General features: G+C 36.6%; 4 protein-coding genes across 7 annotated transcripts; 1 reads left to right on the plus strand and 3 right to left on the minus strand.

Annotated features, from left to right (window-relative positions):
- Positions 1-335: 335 nt before the first annotated feature.
- On the minus strand, positions 336-3,146 carry LOC127514030 (RING finger protein 223). Its single transcript, XM_051896370.1, has 2 exons — positions 2,977-3,146; positions 336-1,072 (listed from the first exon to the last, which is right to left on the minus strand). Exon 2 carries the CDS (start codon positions 1,046-1,048, stop codon positions 371-373), a length of 678 nt encoding a protein of 225 aa, XP_051752330.1. The 5' UTR covers positions 1,049-1,072; positions 2,977-3,146; the 3' UTR covers positions 336-370.
- Positions 3,147-4,456: 1,310 nt separating this feature from the next.
- On the minus strand, positions 4,457-9,625 carry c6h1orf159 (chromosome 6 C1orf159 homolog). Of its 4 annotated transcripts, none has more exons than XM_051896372.1 (9): positions 9,536-9,625; positions 8,952-9,027; positions 8,698-8,782; positions 8,431-8,517; positions 8,145-8,183; positions 7,572-7,706; positions 6,693-6,718; positions 6,518-6,548; positions 4,457-6,284 (listed from the first exon to the last, which is right to left on the minus strand). In XM_051896372.1, the coding sequence occupies exons 2-9, from the start codon at positions 9,012-9,014 to the stop codon at positions 6,181-6,183; spliced, it is 570 nt and encodes a 189-aa protein (XP_051752332.1). In that variant the 5' UTR covers positions 9,015-9,027; positions 9,536-9,625; the 3' UTR covers positions 4,457-6,180. The 4 variants fall into 4 exon arrangements, with proteins under 4 accessions (XP_051752332.1, XP_051752334.1, XP_051752335.1 ...); XM_051896374.1 differs by lacking the exon at positions 9,536-9,625 and adding an exon at positions 9,355-9,529; XM_051896375.1 differs by lacking the exon at positions 8,952-9,027 and having other exon boundaries at positions 9,536-9,617.
- An 817-nt stretch (positions 9,626-10,442) lies between these two features.
- Positions 10,443-14,632, plus strand: LOC127514041 (interactor of HORMAD1 protein 1). The gene is made up of 7 exons (XM_051896385.1): positions 10,443-10,986; positions 11,125-11,281; positions 11,517-11,668; positions 11,816-11,864; positions 11,980-12,070; positions 12,887-12,984; positions 13,077-14,632. Exons 1-7 carry the CDS (start codon positions 10,928-10,930, stop codon positions 14,094-14,096), a joined length of 1,626 nt encoding a protein of 541 aa, XP_051752345.1. The 5' UTR covers positions 10,443-10,927; the 3' UTR covers positions 14,097-14,632.
- A 74-nt stretch (positions 14,633-14,706) lies between these two features.
- On the minus strand, positions 14,707-18,067 carry kbtbd12 (kelch repeat and BTB (POZ) domain containing 12). The gene is given in 6 exon segments (XM_051896358.1): positions 14,707-15,217; positions 15,341-15,538; positions 16,096-16,246; positions 16,443-16,713; positions 16,896-17,947; positions 17,949-18,067. Coding segments are annotated over 6 exon segments (1,872 nt in total). The 5' UTR covers positions 17,979-18,067; the 3' UTR covers positions 14,707-15,047.
- Between the last annotated feature and the right edge of the window lie 657 nt (positions 18,068-18,724).

Below are 18,724 nucleotides of genomic sequence, written 5' to 3' on the forward strand. Positions count from 1 at the left end.
CAGTCAAAGAAATCAGACATGCAATCAGGATCCTATTAAAAAAGTGTAAATCATAAAAAACTGTTTTACCTCAGTGTTTATTTTGTTCATCTGTTTTAAACACAGAAAATAATTTTAAATATTTACAGTGGCATTTAGGAAGCTAAGTGATATAAAAATGATATTTCAAACAAATATTCAGTTTAAAAAAAGAAAGTAGAACTTTAACCAATATACAGTTTTATGGACATATGAAACTGTAAATGTTGTGGTTGTGTTTGCATCAGGCCGTCACTCATGTTTTTAGACTGAAGCTAATGCCATTTGCAATTCATGAAATTCAAAGTGTTTTCGGGTTTGAATTAAAAAGTCTTGTGTGCACCTGTGTGTCTTATGACCCCACTGTAGGTCTGGGAGCGGCGAGAGTAGTTGGAATCTTTGGTGATTCCCGGAAGCATTCTGACATAGAGCCTGAGATGATAAAGCACTGGAGGGGCCACAGTATAACAAAGCAGACCACAAGGAGCACTATGATGAAGACCAAAAGCCTCTTCCAGTTCCCGTGAAAACCCAAGAATCGCAGCAGCCTGTGTCCACAACCCTCTCTTCTCTCCTCTCTCCTCTGCGTCTCTTCTGCTTTATGCTCACCAATGTCAATGCAGATGCAGTTGGGTATCATTGGGTTCGAGTAGCACAGCCTCTTTCCGTCTAGGAAAACTTTCTCCACTTGTTGCTGGTCGCTTGGAAGTTGACCCAAAACTTCCTGGCTGGTGGCCAGATCTGGAGTACCATGCTCAGGCACAGACGTTGGCTGTCGACAAAGGGGGCAGGTGATCTGGGTGCCTGCCTGCTCCGGTGAAATAGCTACAAAGCGAGCCAGACATTCCAGACAGAAGGTATGGGTACATTCAAGAAGCTTCGGTGTCTTGAAGGTGTTGTCGTATGCGCAAAAGCAGATTGAACATTCCGGACCAGCATCCCAGGCATTGTCCTGGTCATCAGCGGAGGTCTCGTGTTGGTGCCGTACTGAACCGGTATGTGTTGCTGTGGATACTTCTGGTTCCTCCATTCTGTTGTGTGCTCAGAAGAAAATCTGAAATGCAAAATGAATTCTTCAAGTTATTCATTGGCACCATGATTGCTTACAAGATACAGATGCTGTAGTCTTACATTAAACTAAAAAGTGCAACTGTGAATCCATATATGAGTTAAACTATGGCAAAACATGGTGAATAATGAAATTAAACTCGAAATGGATGGCTAATGCACTGCTCAAAGATGAAAATTGTCTTTCTTAATGCTATTGTTCTGAAAAACTTCTGTGATTACAGTTATCTTTTATTAAATATAAATACATTTAAAAGTTTTTTTTTTAATACACTACCTTAATTTAAAATGTATGTATTTGAATTCCACATACATTTTCCATCCATTTGGATTACACAGTTTTAACATAAACAAACTAATAAACTTAAAGGGTTAGTTCACCCAAAAATTAAAATTATGTCATTAATTACTCACTCTCATGTCGTTCCACACCCGTAAGACCTTCGTTCATCTTCGGAACACAAATTAAGATATTTTTGATGAAATCCGATGGCTCAGTGAGGCCTGCATCGCCAGCAATAACACTCCCTTTTTCAATGCCCATAAAGCTACTAAAAACATATTTAAAACAGTTCATGTGACTACAGTGGTTCAACTTTATTATTATAAAGCGACGAGAATACTTTTTGTGCGCCAAAAATAACGAAATAGCGACTTTATTTCACAATATCTAGTGATGGGCGATTTCAAAACACTGCTTCATGAAGCTTCGAAGCTTTACAAATCTTTTGTTTCGAATCAGTGGTTCAGAGCGCCAAAATCCCATGATTTCAATAAACGAGGCTTCGTTACGTCATAAGTAACTTCAGTAGTTCACGTGACTTTGACAGTTTGATACGCACTCCGAACCGCTGATTTGAAACAAATGATTCGTTAAGCTTCGAAGCTTCACAAAGCAGTGTTTTGAAATCGCCCATCACTAGATATTGTGAAATAAAGTCGCTATTTTGTTATTTTTGCCGCACAAAAAGTATTCTCGTTGCTTTATAATATTAAGGTTGAAGTACTGTAGTCACATGAACTGTTTTAAATATGATTTTAGTAGCTTTATGGGCATTGAAAAAGGGAGTGTTATTGCTGGTGATGCAGGCCAAAAATATCTTAATTTGTGTTCCGAAAATGAACGAAGGTCTTACGAGTGTGGAACGACATGAGGGTGAGTAATTAATAACATAATTTTCATTTTTGTGTGAACTTACCCTTTAACGTGATGCATATTTGTCAGTCATACATTAATGAAACAGATAAGATTTCTATAAAAATATGCATTATATTAAGTTTATTATTAGTTTATGTTAAAACTGTGTGGCGTAATCCAAATGGATGGAAAGTTTATATGCAACTCATAAATCATAAATTTAGTCTTAAATTTAAGATTGTTACTTACTATTCAATGTATCTGAATGAATAGGAAAAGAGCAAAATATCTTTTGAATTTTATAATCCCAAATGGTTACACGGTAAGCTATCTGACATAGAAAATAACAACATGTAAATGTGCTTGCTATATGGGCATCATTACTGCAGTGCTGTATATGATAAAGATGATGCTGAGACAAAGCATATGCAAATGTTTAAAAACCAGTCATGAAAGAAACATGTTTTGAATCCTGTTTAAGACTCATCATGCATATAGTTTTACACTTTAATCAGCATCACATGCCTGTTCATCATGACTCACATCAAATATTAAATGTCATTAACCTAAAGCTTGTTCAAATTGCCCCCCAAAATGCTAACCTTAACAATAAGTCTCTTGGATTTAAAATGTTGGGAAACATAACTGTTATTTTTATACTGGTTGAGCAAACATATAGTTAAATCACTGACCCAACAAAAACCCAACTGTTGGGTTTGTTGGGGTAGAGTGAGAAAAGAAAAAAATATTACCTTAAAAGAGGAAGACAGTATTATTCTCTTGTTGATGCTTCTTTTTCTTCTAAATAGATTCAAATATGGCTGAAAAGTTCCCAAAACAAGTCTTTCAATGCCTGTCTTTCTCCAGACCTGTCTGTCTTGGTCTTCTGGTAAAGTACAACTGGCCTCACCTGTTCTTCAGAAGTTTGAATTATACTTCAGAGGTGTGACTCAAGTGAGTTAAACCATAAATCATTACCTTGCTCTTTCTCTCTCTGAAAACAACCCCCCCTCCCGCCACACACCAACTGATACACGTACGTGTGCAAATTATGGAAAAGCAGGATGGATGACAGAGAAGGAAGTAGGAACTGGTTTTCTGATAGGATTATGTTTCACTTCGTCATTGAATACTTTAGTTAATGTAAGAATGACAAAGCAGTAAGTGACTAAGGTTAATCACATTTAGTAATTCACATTAAGCACATTATTTAATTCACAGTGTTGTTAATATTTTAATAGTTTCATCTGGAGAGACAAGTTAGACAGGTGCTGCAACTGCATATTTTGAATCACATATACAAATCGTATTGCACAATGTTAACATAAATAGAATTTTCTTAATACATTTTGTTGACAAACTACAACATTCTGCAAGTTTACCGTCATCATTCATCCGGTTCCACAAAAACAAATCCTTATGGTAACTGATAAGACATCTTGTGTGCATAACAAAACCATAGCAATAAAGAAATTGGTCGTAAATTTGAACCATATTTAAAGTCACATGACTGTTGAATGATCAAATATATCACCTCTCTGTCTCGCTTGGAGATAAACAGCCAGTTATGAGGAAAAATAACTGGGATAAGTTTACATGTGAAACAACAGTCACGTTTCCACAAGTCGCACTGAGGGTGTGTGTACAGTAACTGTTGTGTATATTTTACAGTGTATTGTGCCAACTATTGTTATCTTGAATGCTTTAAATAATCCCTTAGAAATGTGTATTTGCAATTGTATCAAACAGTGAGACATGACAAACAACACATAGTGGATTGAGCTAATGGAAAGATAGCTACATACTTGCTTTATTTTGATCTAGTATCTTATAAGGAAGTGCTTATAATATTATAGATAAATGGGATCAAAGTCCCCCGATCTGTTTACCCAAGGCAAATGTAAACTGCCGCTGGTCACGTTCAGACAAGTGGTTTTCCGATCACAATAGTAGTTAAGTTTGATTATGTGGAATTGCTTTTGATAAGTCCAACCTAATATTCTACCATTTTAATGCCTGTAATTAAATTTCTAAAAAAAAAGATTTATGACCACCACTCCCAACTTTACTCTACATCTTCCCAGAACTTCTATATGGAAAATGACTCTTTGATGATTGGCATTATGCCACCACCTGGATTGTTTATTTTGTGCACTGTGACTATTTGCTATAATCATTAAACCATATTCTGCCATGATGATATAAAGTAAAAAAAATAAAAAAAATAAAAACTTTTTTTCCTCATAAATCAAAATAGCTTTTATTTCTGTAAACACTGAAATCTTCATCAAATATGATTCAATTTGTGATCAATACTCCATTAGGACATCAACATACAAAAAAGTTCATCAACAGCATCAATTGAAACATAATTCATATACAAAATCTACTGACATGCTTTCCAGTTGCTGCACAACAGCCAATAAAATGACATGAGAAATAAGTTGAATTTAAGTGGTTATATTCTAGAATCAGTATGACTGATGTATCCCCATGAAAGCACATCATTTACCTTCACCTTAAGTAAACATTCCTTACTTTTGCTTAATCCAGCATACTGAAGATTTTACATTTTACAAAACAATATTCAAAAACCCCTTCCTAAAATGATGTAGAAAAGATGTAGAAAAATCAAACAATCTTTTAAATAAACAGAACCATTATTACAAATGAAAAAACTAAAAACAACACAGAAAATCATAAATATATATAGGCATAGGGGATGTTATGGCTTTTTAAAGGCCACTATTTGCAATAAACGTTTACAAAATAAAGTAAAAAAAAAAATATATATAACTCACTTCTCCAGCCATGCTCTGTCACTCTCTTTTATGACACTACAATGATATCAAGCACTTTGTTTTGTTTTTTTTAACCAAAAAACAAGATAAATTTACTAGATAATATATAAGTTCTTTCATACATTTACATTCTAATTTTGTATTAAATGTACAAAATCAAAAATGGTGACTTCATCCATTAGCACATTCACTTAATGGCACTTTATCTTTTACAGTGGAAAGAAGGAATAAATGGGAACTCAATGTTTTAGGTAACTTCATGTTTGGCAATAGTTTTTCGCAACAATTTTGATTATATATTGTGTCTTAACAGCAAGTTTGCAACCTTAAGGCCCAGCAAATTTGAATGTATCTTCTTTGGTGCAAGCCAGAACCCTTTATGTTGAATATAGTGAGGAATGTGCTAGTATTAACAGTTGGACATTTCATGCACACTTGTTAGTATAACATGAAAATGCTGTTAACATGGAAACCCAAGCCAAAAGTATTTTCAATGCTCATACAGGGCGTTTTCCAGCAAATGTACAGTATATGGCATCAATAAGTGCTAATGGAATTTGTTGCGACTGTACAGAATTAATAGGAAATACAATATGTGTGTATACATGAACCAAACACTTAACCAAATGGTAAATTTGCTAACGTCTATTTATTATTATTATTATTTAATGAGGTTTGAGGAGTTAGTTGTGTCAGTTATGACTAACTGTGGAAGTCTTGTTTTGGAGCCTAGTTACAATGTCACAAGATTCAAAAGTACAATATCACACAAAAATACTAGTAATAAATATAAACAGTACAAAATTCATTTGAGAAAACAACTCGCTTGACTGAATTTTAGCTTAACAATTAAAAAATACTCTAGTAGTGCAACACCTGGTCTCTTAAAAAAAAGAAGAAAAAAAGAAAAGAAACAACATATTGTGTGAAAATATATAAATATAAATAAATATCTGGCTTCACTGAAAAGAAGATCTTAAAAAAAAAAAAAGGTTTCCAAGATAAAAGCCTACATCAAGATATGTCACCTCCTCACGTAGCTTACATAACTAAGGAAAGTTTCACCAAAAAAAGCTAACAATCCTCTAAGGAAACAGTGCTATGGGACAGATTCATGTCTTGAAAGAGGGCTCACAGATGGCCCTTGGAGGCTGGTCACACATTGTATACCTTGGTTACTGCCCCTGTTGCCACAGTAACACTGTTGGATGCTGATGTTGCTGAAGGCCTCTCCCTCCTGACATATCTTGGCTTGCGAACTGCAGACAATAAAAAAAAAATAAAAATAAAAAAAATAGCAAGAAAAACAAGGTCACATTCATTTTATATGCTAAACAGAGCGTGCTGCTTTTACTACAAGTTGTTATTAATCAGATATTCCCAATAGATGTTTTGCCAATGAAATTTAGCACAGTTGGAACTAGGATACACCACCTCTTTGGAACTTTGATTAAATTCAACATACAGATCAAGTAGTTCAAATTTCCCATACCTGAAGATGTAGCTTCAGGAATCATGACAGCCTTGGAAGGAAAATAAACAAGTTAGTAGTTCAGTATCCATTGTTAAGCTACAGTAATATTTAAAAGACAAAGCAAGTGTCTGTCTTTGATAACATCAATGGTTTTCTAGACAAAAATAAATGGATTTAAAATGGATTATCTTACCGTCTCACTTGGTTGGAATATAAAAGCTGATAAAGAAAAATTGCACAATTTATGAATAAAAGAAACTTGAATAAAAGAAACCCCTAAACACTACCAATAATAAATAAATTACAGTTAGGTAAATAAGGTCAACCACAATATAAACATTAAAGGGTTAGTTCACCCAAAAATGAAACTTCTGTCATTAATTTCTCACCCTCATGTCGTTCCACACCTGTAAGACCTTCGTTCATCTTCGGAACACAAATTAAGATATTTTTGATAGCGACTTTATTCCACAATATCTAGTGATGGGCGATTTCAAAACACTGCATACACTTCAAAACACACGTCATAAGTGTTTTGAAATAGTTCACGTGACTTTGGCAGTTTGATATGCACTCCGAACCACTGAATCGAAACAAATGATTTGTAAGTCTTCGAAGCTTCATGAAGCAGTGTTTTGAAATCACCCATCACTAGATATTGTTGAATAAAGTCGCTATTTTGTTATTTTTGGTGCACAAAAATATTCTTGTCACTTTATAATATTAAGGTTGAACCACTGTAGTCACATGAACTGTTTTAAATATGTTTTTAGTAGCTTTATGGGCATTGAAAAAGGAGTGTTATTGCTAGCGATGCAGGCCTCACTGAGCCATCGGATTTTGTCAAAAATATCTTAATTTGTGTTCCGAAGATGAATGAAGGTCTTACGGGTGTGGAACGACATGAGGGTGAGTAATTAATGACATCATTTTCATTTTTGGGTGAACTAACCATTTAATCCAAACTTAAAAGAAGCTGTCACGAACAAATGTCCTATGTCCAAATGTTCCTATGTCAAAAAAGCATAGAAAACTGATTTACACATTTATGACTTTTAAGACTTTTTTTTACCCTTATTGCGCCCGTAGAAGACACCAGGGAGGCGGTTGGAACGCTTAAGGTAAAAGAATGATGCAACCGAGAGGATGAGGCCCAGGCTGATCAGTAGAGTTCCTAGAAGGACAGAGGCCACTACACCTGGACCAGCTGCCATTACAGATATAATGCACAAAAGATGAAATTAAAGTGTTGTACTACAGAGCCCCACACGACACGCAGGAAAAAATACGTGTGGCCACAAATTAACAAATCGTTCCCATGACTTACGAACACTTCTGCACATTTTACTAATTCATTCCCTTGTTAAAATAATGGAACGAATTAGTACAACATGGCCACGATTTACTAAATCAAGGGAATGAATTATTATATCGTGCACATGATTTAGTAACACAAGCGAACTAATTAGTAAATTGTGACCATGATTTACCAAATAAGATAACAAATTCTTAATTCGTGCCTATGGTATACATATATTTCTGTCCGCATGTCATGCGCAGGGCTCCGTACAAATCAATATACAAAAATAAATTAGGTATTGTATGCTGTCCTCATATCTGTTACTAAACAACGGTAGTAACTTACCAATCGTGAGTAATGTTTCTGGAGAGGGACTAGTCCTTGCTAGAGGGGGTGTCGAAAAAAAAAACAATGAAGTATATAAGAAGATAAACAATAATATAATAAATAAAGAGGACATTTAAGAGTTTAAAAAACAGTGGGTAAACAAATAACTCCATGAGTCAAATGATTCCCAAATTGTATAGCTTTAAACATTTCAATGAAGCATGATGTGTGAAGAAAAATCCACATTATAAGCAATCTTCTAGATGGTACAGCTGTTTCGTAATGTCTATGGCACAGCACTTACTATTGTTAAATGAAGTTGAATTCCCCTGTTCTGTTGAGTCACAGGACACACAAAAGATTGTACTGTTCTCCTGAACTTGAAGGAGCCCTAGAGGAGGAACCAAATGCACTGTCAATAAAAATTGTACTTAAATGTCCCTATATCAATAACATAAAATTCCACCGAACTAGTTTCACACAAAGTATGCATAGAAAATTTGCAGGTTGTATTTACAAGACACATTCATTTCAATCTCTGTTTTAGTGTTACTGAAAATTTGAAACATACCAGGATCGCAGTGTGAAATATTTGCACAGGTTTCATTCATTCTTTTTATTCTTTCACAACAGTCATTGGAGTTTTCTAGCAGAGCCTGAAACACATGCAAAATCAAATTACAGATCAAGAATGGAACTGGTCTTAGATTCAGCTTCAGAACGTGAATACTTTGGTTACTGTCATTCCAATAGTCATGGCTCTCACATACTGAGAGTTGTGTGAAATTATTCCAAAGATTCCTGAAGAGAAAAGACAAGCGATACCTTGGTCTCTGGAATTTCTAACACAAAAAGAGCAGCACTGATGATGTAGTAGACTCTACTCATGATGAGATTACTCCTGTGGGTTAGATGGAGTCAATATGCATCCAAAGCCCATTATGTTTATGTTCTAAAATGCCATAATTGGAGGTCATCCGTTTTCTGTTCAATTTAACATGTCATTTTATATATTTATACAATAAATGCAGGGGTGTGGCAATATAAAGATTGAGCCATCAAGTTTTTCTGAGGACATTTCATTTCACGCCTGGCCCCCTTCCGATCCGTCTAATTCTACACTGGTGATTCAAATGTCGTTGTTGGTCGGTGGGTGTATATTCTCTAAAGAATGGCATTTTAGCACCAGTTTTAAAGACATACAGTATGATAAACAAGCTAACTTTACCCCAGCAAACAAGTTCTTCAACCGTCTATTTACTGAGCAGCTGGCTAATTACTGTAGCTTGCTGTGTGGATAACTGGGATGCCATTATACAAAACACTCTACAAATAACAGAAGCAATGACTGTTTCGTTCACCGACGACATAAGACAGATTTTTTTATGATAATAAACACGTGAACTTACCTGTGAAACGCAAGTTTTAATATGTCAGAAATCTGTTGACAACGGGAGTTTACTTCCTGATTAATAAACTGCGCTGCCAAAATACAAGTCTTTCACTGTCTGCTATAGCTTTGCTATTATTAGATTCGCTTTTATTAGATCGCCATTATAAGAACATTTTTATAACTAATTTATGTTCATGTTGTGATGCGAATAGCATTTAGTAAGAAAACATACTAATGTACGAAACAGATCAGAAGTCAGTGTCGTTGTAATATTAAAGGTTTTACTGTATATCTCGTTGGGGAATTAATAATACTTTCTGCTCTTTCAGGATATTTTAATGATGAAATTAATAAGGACATATGTGAGGTGGAATCTGAGTTGCTTCACATTTTCTAAGCTTTATGGCTTTTATTATGAAGACACAAGCTTTCGTTGTTTTCGGTTGCTAGGATACAGTTTTTTATAACTCACCACAGTTTGGTTCATGGTGAACCCACTGATCTATATATGATCATTTATATAGATCAGTGGGTGAACCACACTGCGAATGTTTAGCAAGATCAGTAACCATAGTTGGATTTGATCGGTGAGAATTTCACAAATCCACACTATTTTTTTTACCGCATGTCGCAGACATACAACTAGCAGTTTTACATGACCCGACCCATGCCTTCACTACAAGCACGTAATTTCATAAACGAGTGCAAATTGACAGTGCGATTTGTGATATATTTACAAAATGCCTACATGCTATTATGACATAAAACTCAAAACCTTTACTTTGAGACAAACTATATATATATATATATATATATATATATCCCATTCATAGCCAGTCTGATTGGATCACTAGTTGGCATTATTTAAATCTTTATAATGTGAGTGGAAATGAATGTGTATATATATATGTATATATATATATATTTTTTTTTTTTTTTTTTTCCCCAGTAAGTATTTAAATAATGCCACCTAGCGATCCCAATCAGCCTGGCTATGAATAATGTGGAAAAATAGGTGTAAATGTTTACTGGCTGCATGAACTGTTTGAATTCTGTAGCCCGGGAAAACTGCCGCAGTCTGTCACATGTCACTATCTGTCACTCACACAGCTTGATTAAACCGTAACGGTCAGCACCAACTACCGCCAGAAATTATTTATGTTGCCTCAGAATCATAACTTCATATCAAAAATCATTTGCTGGTAAGTCCCATTTCTTTAAAATGAACTAAACAATTGTAGTATCCGTTAAACAGTTGTTTGCTTGCTAATCTGTCATGAAAACACGTAATGATATGTTTGATGTAATTGATGACTGCAGCCGTCGGGCTCGCGCGTGAACAGACTTTACGTTCAATTCTACAATATTTTTAAAACACATTTTTTTTTAGACATTTTACAGCCTGGATATGAAGCCCAATGTCTGGAATATTAAGGAGATGTTGAACATCCTGCAACTTCTGGGTATGTATCATGCCTGAATTCTATACTAGAATATTTGTCAACTAACTTTTACTATAATTTACACTTACCCAATCATTTCATTGAAAGAGGGCATTACAATCTCGTGTTTATATTGATTTATTCAGAGTTCTGTTTGTTATAGAGGGATAAAATCTGGTAAGGGTCCGGGAACCAGTGACTACTCCAGCCTGACTGACTCTCAGTTTCTGTTGGGCTCTCAAATGTGGCCTGACAATTCACAAGGGTTTACTCAGGAGATGAGTGGGCAGAGCAGAGGTTCTCAGCATACCTCACAGGAGGTAAATATCTCAGGCATAAACTATGTATTTTGTTTGGACTGTAGAACATGCCATGTTTTGTCTTGTGTAATATGATGAACATATTCTTGATTGTTTTTTTTTTTCTTCTTGGTCCACAAACCTTTCGTAAATGACAATTAATGTGACGTGTTGTTGTGAAAGAGACGTCTCTAAAATTTTAACAAATAATATTTTAAGCTTCATATTTATTCCAAATTGTCTATATGCTCTACAGATGAAGGAAATTACGGTGTCCAGCAGTTATAGTTCTAAGCCATTTTTGTTTGGCGGTGATGGAAAAATCCTAAACTTCACTGGTGGCAAATCTGTTGGCATGTTGGACAGATTTGAGGAGGAGAAGAGAAAAGCCAAAGAAAAATTTGAAAGGTAATTTGTCTATCCTTGATTCCTGCTCAATAAAAAAAATGTTCTAACTGTACTGTGTAAATGTCTGTTTTCATGTTCTCTATTGTAGTTTTCATATAGCTTTGGTTCTGTCCTAACATATCGTTATATAACTTTTTCACTTTTTAGGGAAGTTCTAACTAATGGAATTCTACAATTGCAAGAATCTCTGGAAAATGTAAGTATTGTACTAGATACATAGAGGCATAGATACATGTTTAATACATTTAAAATGTTTTCACTGCACATATTCACGGTTTTAATATTACTTTAACCTACCTCTTACCTTTTAGACCAGAGAGACTTTATTAAATTCCATTGATGGAAGCAGTGACATTACCAGAAAAGTTTTAGTGGAGAGAATGGATAATTTTTCAAAAATAAGTACGTTCTTCTTTGCAAGTTTTGTTTATTCTTTTAACTGTATGCAGATGGTTCTTAACAGTTAGCCCATGCTGACGACCACAGCATTCCACAGATAACACTACCATTAAAGATAACTTATCATTTATCATATGAGGTTTAAAAGGTACAATATGTAACTTTTGTTTTTGTTCAAAATTAACAAAAAAATGAAATAATGAGTCAATACATCATCAACCCTTCTTCCAAAACCTGTTTTTGTTTTACCCTGATGTGAGAAAGGTTGACATGGAGTACGCTAAATCTCGAACCTCCGGGAAATCAAAGATTTAAAAAAAAAATGCCTAAAAGAGCAATGTTTACTGGCAAAAAGAGAACCGACCGAGCTCAAAATAAAACAAGAATCAACATTGGCTTGGCTTTTTTGCAGATGGCGAGAACTGGGGGATCTGTTGTGAAGGGTCATTTCATTATATTTGTTGTAGCTCTGTGCTGGCATTTTTTATAAGCAAGTACAGAGTCTATTAATAGGTATAAGCTACAGTCTTCAGCTAGTCAGCTTGAGATCCTTTCTATCCAAACTGATTATATCTTTTAAGCCTAGTAGTGAATGTTTTATGAGCAGTAGGATAATCTCTCTCTCTTTTTAGTTATGAGAAAGAACCATATTCATCTGCACAGACACAGAGCTGAAGCACAACCAAAACAATGTTATTCCGCAAAATCCATGCAGTTTTGTATTTTTACCACTAAAGGGCCAAAAGTTACATAGTGTAGCTTTTAATAGCAGCATTATGCAGCATTGATAGCATTATGATATTATGATTTCCATTGCAGTTGAAGGTTATTTAAACACTGTGAAAGAGGGTATAACATGTCAATTTGAGACTATGCAGAGCCAAACACAAATAGAAATGGAAGACAGAGAAGTTAAGGTAAGGACTGCACATATAGCCTATACAATTGATGTAAAGCTATTATTAACATTGGCATTGTTATTAATCCACATTTATTTTCTAATAAATAGAGCAGTCTGGCTGCAAAAGAGTTGAGCTCAAACATGCTTAACCTCCAACGGGATCTGGAACATCTAAAAGTAGAGCAGAGCAAGGAGCAGGGCATGCTGGGAAAAATTCTTTCTCAGCTTACCACTTTGATTTCTATTCACAAGCCAATAGCAGGACCTAGCTCTGCCAGAATGATTGACAGTGAAGTCCAAACATCACCTGGTCTGTTAGAGAGGTTCTGTGTCATTTCAAATGAGAAACACCAAGAGAGCACGATGATGTGCAATAGGCCTGCCATTTATTCAGGAAAAGAAATAGAACAGAACCAGTGTCCACTTACCACACAGAAGACACAAAACAGAAATGCACACGCTCTGCCTGTACAAAAACAGCAGACAGCAGTCACACAGGTGGTTTCCCATGATGCTTCACAGAGATTATGGTGCACACAGTTAGTTGAGACCACATCTTCAAGCCCACTTGTGGATACTCAATCTACTGCATCCATAGAGGAGCATGAAAAACATTATGTAGACAGACACCTGGTGCCTGAAAAAACATGGAACAGATTGAGCACTGATGCGTTGCCACCTCTGAAAGTACCTAGGAGGCGCCAAAAAGCCCTGAATTATAGGGGGAAAAAGAGAGCCTTGGTTCTCCCACAAAGACAACCACTGAGAAAAAAAGGAGCAGTGAAATTTTCAAAGGACAGCCCACAGAATGAAGACTTTCAGTGTGAACAAAAAGACAGAGTACCTTTGTCTTCTCTTTGTGACAACTGGAAAATGACCAACAAATCTGTTGCAGAGAATCACTTAAAACTACAGCAGCAAGCCACTGTAGCACCAGTCAGTAGGTGTGTAGCTGAACAACCACTAAACCCCTTCAGTTTGTGGTCTGAGGACACAGAGAGTTCCCAAATGATGGTGGAATACAAGATGGCTGAGTGGGAAAATGTGGTGCCTGAACCTAAAGCTAGTGTCGTAGTAGGAGAAGGTGGCCTGTGGCAGCTCTTTGACTTTACTAATGACTCAGAATAAAATGCAGAATACCTCCATACTGTATGCTGATTACACTTAGATTCTATGTTGAGTTTTTTTAGTAAGAACTCGAAATTGCCTGTGAACATGCAAACCTTGTTATCTAACCACTTTTCTTGCTATAGACATTATCTGTTCCTTTTCTGTTGCTGTTCCTTGTTGATTCTTTTTTGAACATTGGTACATATGGATGGTATAAAAACTGTAAGACAGTTTGGCAGACTTAACTGCCTCTAAAAGCATTGTTCTAGTTTACTTGTACCATATGACTCTAAAGCAATAACATTCAAGCACATTCTGTAATTCAGACATGTCATGTTCTTTTTCACAAACCATATTCCAGAAGTTTGTGAATAATTTGTTTTGGCCTTGCAAATATTTTAGACAACCTCAGTGTAACATCAAAAGGTACATAATCATTTACAAATATATATTCAATTTTGTTTGCATTTGGAACATGACACAGATTTAGCCTTGTAAGTTGGACAGATAATTATATGTTTAATAAATTGCATCGTCTGCTTAAAGATACAGTAGATATACTGTATTGTGCGACTCCATGTTATACGTTTTTACTATGTTAGTGAAGTAAAATCATATTTTCGTAGAATCATATTTTCTCGGAGTGTTACTTTATTTGAGCTCTAAATTATGTGAGTTTCTCATTTCCTTTGACACATATCTTAATACATAATACTTACTTAATACATACCTCATCTTAATACGTCAACTATTGGTAATATCTGAAATCCAAAAATGTCAACAACAAAAAAAAAAATCACTAAAGCACTTGCAGAATTATAAATCAAAATAGTTTGAAGTAAGAATGCATATCATTTATGGAAGCTCTACTCCCTATATCTACATATTTCTGGCAATTCCTCTTCTGTCATGTGAATAATGTAAATTGCATAATTTTTCATGAGAAATCATTTTTTGGAGAGATTGTTGTCATTCCTCTACCACGTCAGCAGGAGGGGGCATGAGTCCACGAGGGTTCAGATTTGCCACCAAACATACATCGTAACTGTCGTGCATCAGAGCCTGCTTTGCCACCACTGTCCATACATTTTCCCAGGGATCCAACTGCAGGATGTCTTTAGTGATGATATCATGACGATCTTGGGAAAGAGTGGAGTACTTACAATGTTGTCTATTTTTAATGGTCACAGAGGTATGTATGAATTTAACTGCAAGTTAAAAGCAAAACTAAGTGGACTGATATTAGAGTATTGCATATTTACCTGCTCCTTTGTAGTATCCACAGACATAAAGTTTTCCATCAACAACACCAGCATTTGATGCATTGCTGCGAAGTGATAGGAGAGACCATGGTAAAGGAGGACCATCCCTCCAGAAATCACCATCGGGGTTGTAGATCTCTACTACATTAAGACAGTGACGTGACTGGCCGCGATCCACACCTTCACACCCAATACCACCTGCAGGAAGAGACAGTGAAGCTCATTTTACAGTACAGTAGAATCTTTGTAACTGCATGGGTGATGACTAGGTTTTGAAATTCCTTTTTTCTTTGGGGTGAACCATTCACTAGTGGGAACCACATTTAAAATTTAAACAAACATTCGGTAACACTTTATTTTACAGTGTCCTTGTTACACGTTACATGTAGTTATTATAGTAATAACTACAAGTTATGCATAACTACATGCAACTAACCCTACAACAAACTTAATCCTAACCATAACCCTATAGTAAGTACATGTAGTTAATTAATATTATTATTATTATTATAATTATTGTTATTAATATAAAAAACTGTAACAAGGACACCTTAAAATAAAGTGTTATTTATTCTAATAAATAACCCATTATTCTAAGACCCATTATTCTAAGAGAATAACATTAAGTTACACATACGCTACCTTAAGCTTTAGTGATGGTGAGTGAACCATTGTAACCATGACTACTGTCATATGCTTGTGTTAATAAGTCTTAAGTTAATCCACAGGTCTCACTCTGGAAATGTTAATCTCACCTAATACATAGATTTCCCCATTGAGTGCGACTGCACTGCAACGGTATTTTGAATACTTCATAGGGCCAAGTTCACTCCACTTGTTGGTCTCTGGGTCATATTCAAGCAGGCGATTACTCATACGGTCAGGCTCGTCATCTGCGCGGTATGACTGCCAATAATGAGACATGGCAGAACAGGTGCATTAGAGGGAAAGAGGGAAGGCAATAAACACAGTTACTGTGTTCCCCCACCTGGTTTTATTTTCCAAATCATAGTGATTTATTGTGTTTGCACCATCCAGTCTTCATTTTCATGACTCTTGTGCAATATAAAGATGACAAATTTCCACTATTTTGGTATATTACCTGTGGAGTTCGTCCCCCAAGCACATACAGGCGGCCCTTCATCCGAACTACACTGTGATAGGCGAGGGGCATGGGCAGAGGGGCAGCACTTCGCCATGGCCCACCCTGTAGAGACCAGCGCTCAACACTGTTGGTGATAAGGAACTGGTTCTTGAGCTTCATCTGACCCCCAATCAGATACAGGTTGTCTCCCAAAGAGCTCAATGCATAAGAGTCACGATACTCTGCCGAGCTCAAGTGTTTCCAGGATCCTTGGGCTTCCTTGTTGTACCTGAAAAACACAGCAAATATTAGATTTTTGAACTGTATGTTTTACTGTCTGTAATAATGTGATGCATTTTCTCTCATTTTAATTATAGGTGCTCTAATGAACAGATTTGTAGGTTTTTCCTTTATATATTTGATGTTGAAAACATGGAGTATTACTGTCATTTTCTCCTGCAGAAGCCTCACATGAAAATCTCGACGTTTCTGTCTTTCTGTCTCGCCATCCTTCTGGCTCCCAGCTCTCCTGCCACAACAATTTCATTCCTCTCAGTTACCACCCCAGCATAGACATATCCAAGCGCATCACCGTATCGTGGGGAGGTGATAAAAAGAGTCCGGCCGGTGTTGGGAGCGTAACAAAAGCTGCGCTCGGTGTAGCTTCCATAACGTGAGCGTATCCCTCCACCATCATTACCGATGCAGAGCAAGAGGTCCGTGGTCTCCATACCATAGCGCAGCTTCAGTCGGCGAGGTGGAGCATCTGAATCCAAGCTTGCCGTTTCAATTGCCTCTTCCATTATCTGAAGACATTCAGCATCAGCTAGAAGTGCTGTGTTCCGTTTCATTGTCCCCTTCAAGTAATCCACACCTACCAGTGGAAGACGTACTTTCTTTAAGAGCTCTGGGAGGTGCCTGGCCCGGTTCTCTTCCGTTGACCCTACACCCCCTGGACTGTACTTCACCCAGCGCATCACCACATCCAAAATGCTCTCTTCCCGTGAAATATTAAGGTCATCTGAGCCCAATAACACCCCTAACTGGTGTGCCTCCAACTCTAGCACCTCTTCCCCAAGGCACACTTCAGTGAAGTGCGCCCGTAGATAGCGCTGAGCCTGGTCGGCCAACTCCTCTGCCCCTAGATCCCGGGCATAATAATAGATTCCCAGGCAATTGGAAGCATCCATGTTGTCAGTCATGTAGATCTGACAACGGCTGAACACATCATCCATCTGTAGAAGAAAAGCAGCAACAGAGATGCCCTGCACATTGGATGCAGTGAGTGGAAGTTTGGAGCTGTACATGTATTCTAGCAGAAGGGCCAGGCTTTGGGCTGGCATGTCTCTTAACACCACTTGACGGTTGGTACACTCACGCAGGCCACAGGTGAACATTACGCGGAAGTAGGGACTGAAGGCAGAAAGCACCGCACGGTGACATGGGAAGCTAACACCTTCAGCGATCAGAACAACATCTGTTAGCTGCTCAGCATCCCGCATTCGGTTTAGCTGTTCCAACAGTGCCAAACCTGTGCTTGGCTCTCAGATCCATTTTTTTTTTTTTTTTTGTCTTGATAGCTTAAAACTTAGAGAAGCATTAGCCTTAGAGTAAGTACATCCTGGAGGTCCTTAAAATGATGTCAAGGAACATGCACTGAAAAGATAAAAAAATTAATTTTTAGCAAATGCAGCTAAATGACAACTTGCTGCAACATGCTAGTGCACACTCAGAAATCCACAGAACTTTAAAGAAAGTTCATTTTGATGCACCAATAATTTTATTATTGCTCTAAGGGTCAGTGCTAAACAGGTCAATGCTCTGACATGTCACAGTATTGGGAACAAGCTAAGTCAATTGAATTATATTAGCACATGCATCAATGAATCGTACCAGATCTCTGGCTTCCTGTGGTGTCTGCCTTCAGGCAACAATTCGTCCATTACCCACACTCGACACAAACACGCTTGCTGCCTTGCGTCTGACAGTAAACACTGGGAGAGGGAGCATGCTCTGTGTACTCAACCTTCCATGGCCATTCCCACTAAGCAACAGCGCTATATATAGACCATGATTTGTCAAACTACTGCAGGAAAAAATGTTCAATAAGATTTCTTGATTACTGTACATTACTTAATATTACAGCTTGTGAAAGTTATTTTTTATTGTCACTTTACTCAGTGACTTTCCAATGTTTATGTGTTAGTATTTCTTTAATGGAATCTGGGGAAAGGCCCTCAGTACAAGCGAGCTGAGGTCAAATTTCACCCCGTCATGCTCTTAAAGAGACTACACAATCT

The sequence above is a fragment of the Ctenopharyngodon idella genome, chromosome 6 (assembly GCF_019924925.1).
Source record: "Ctenopharyngodon idella isolate HZGC_01 chromosome 6, HZGC01, whole genome shotgun sequence".
NCBI lineage: Eukaryota > Metazoa > Chordata > Actinopteri > Cypriniformes > Xenocyprididae > Ctenopharyngodon > Ctenopharyngodon idella.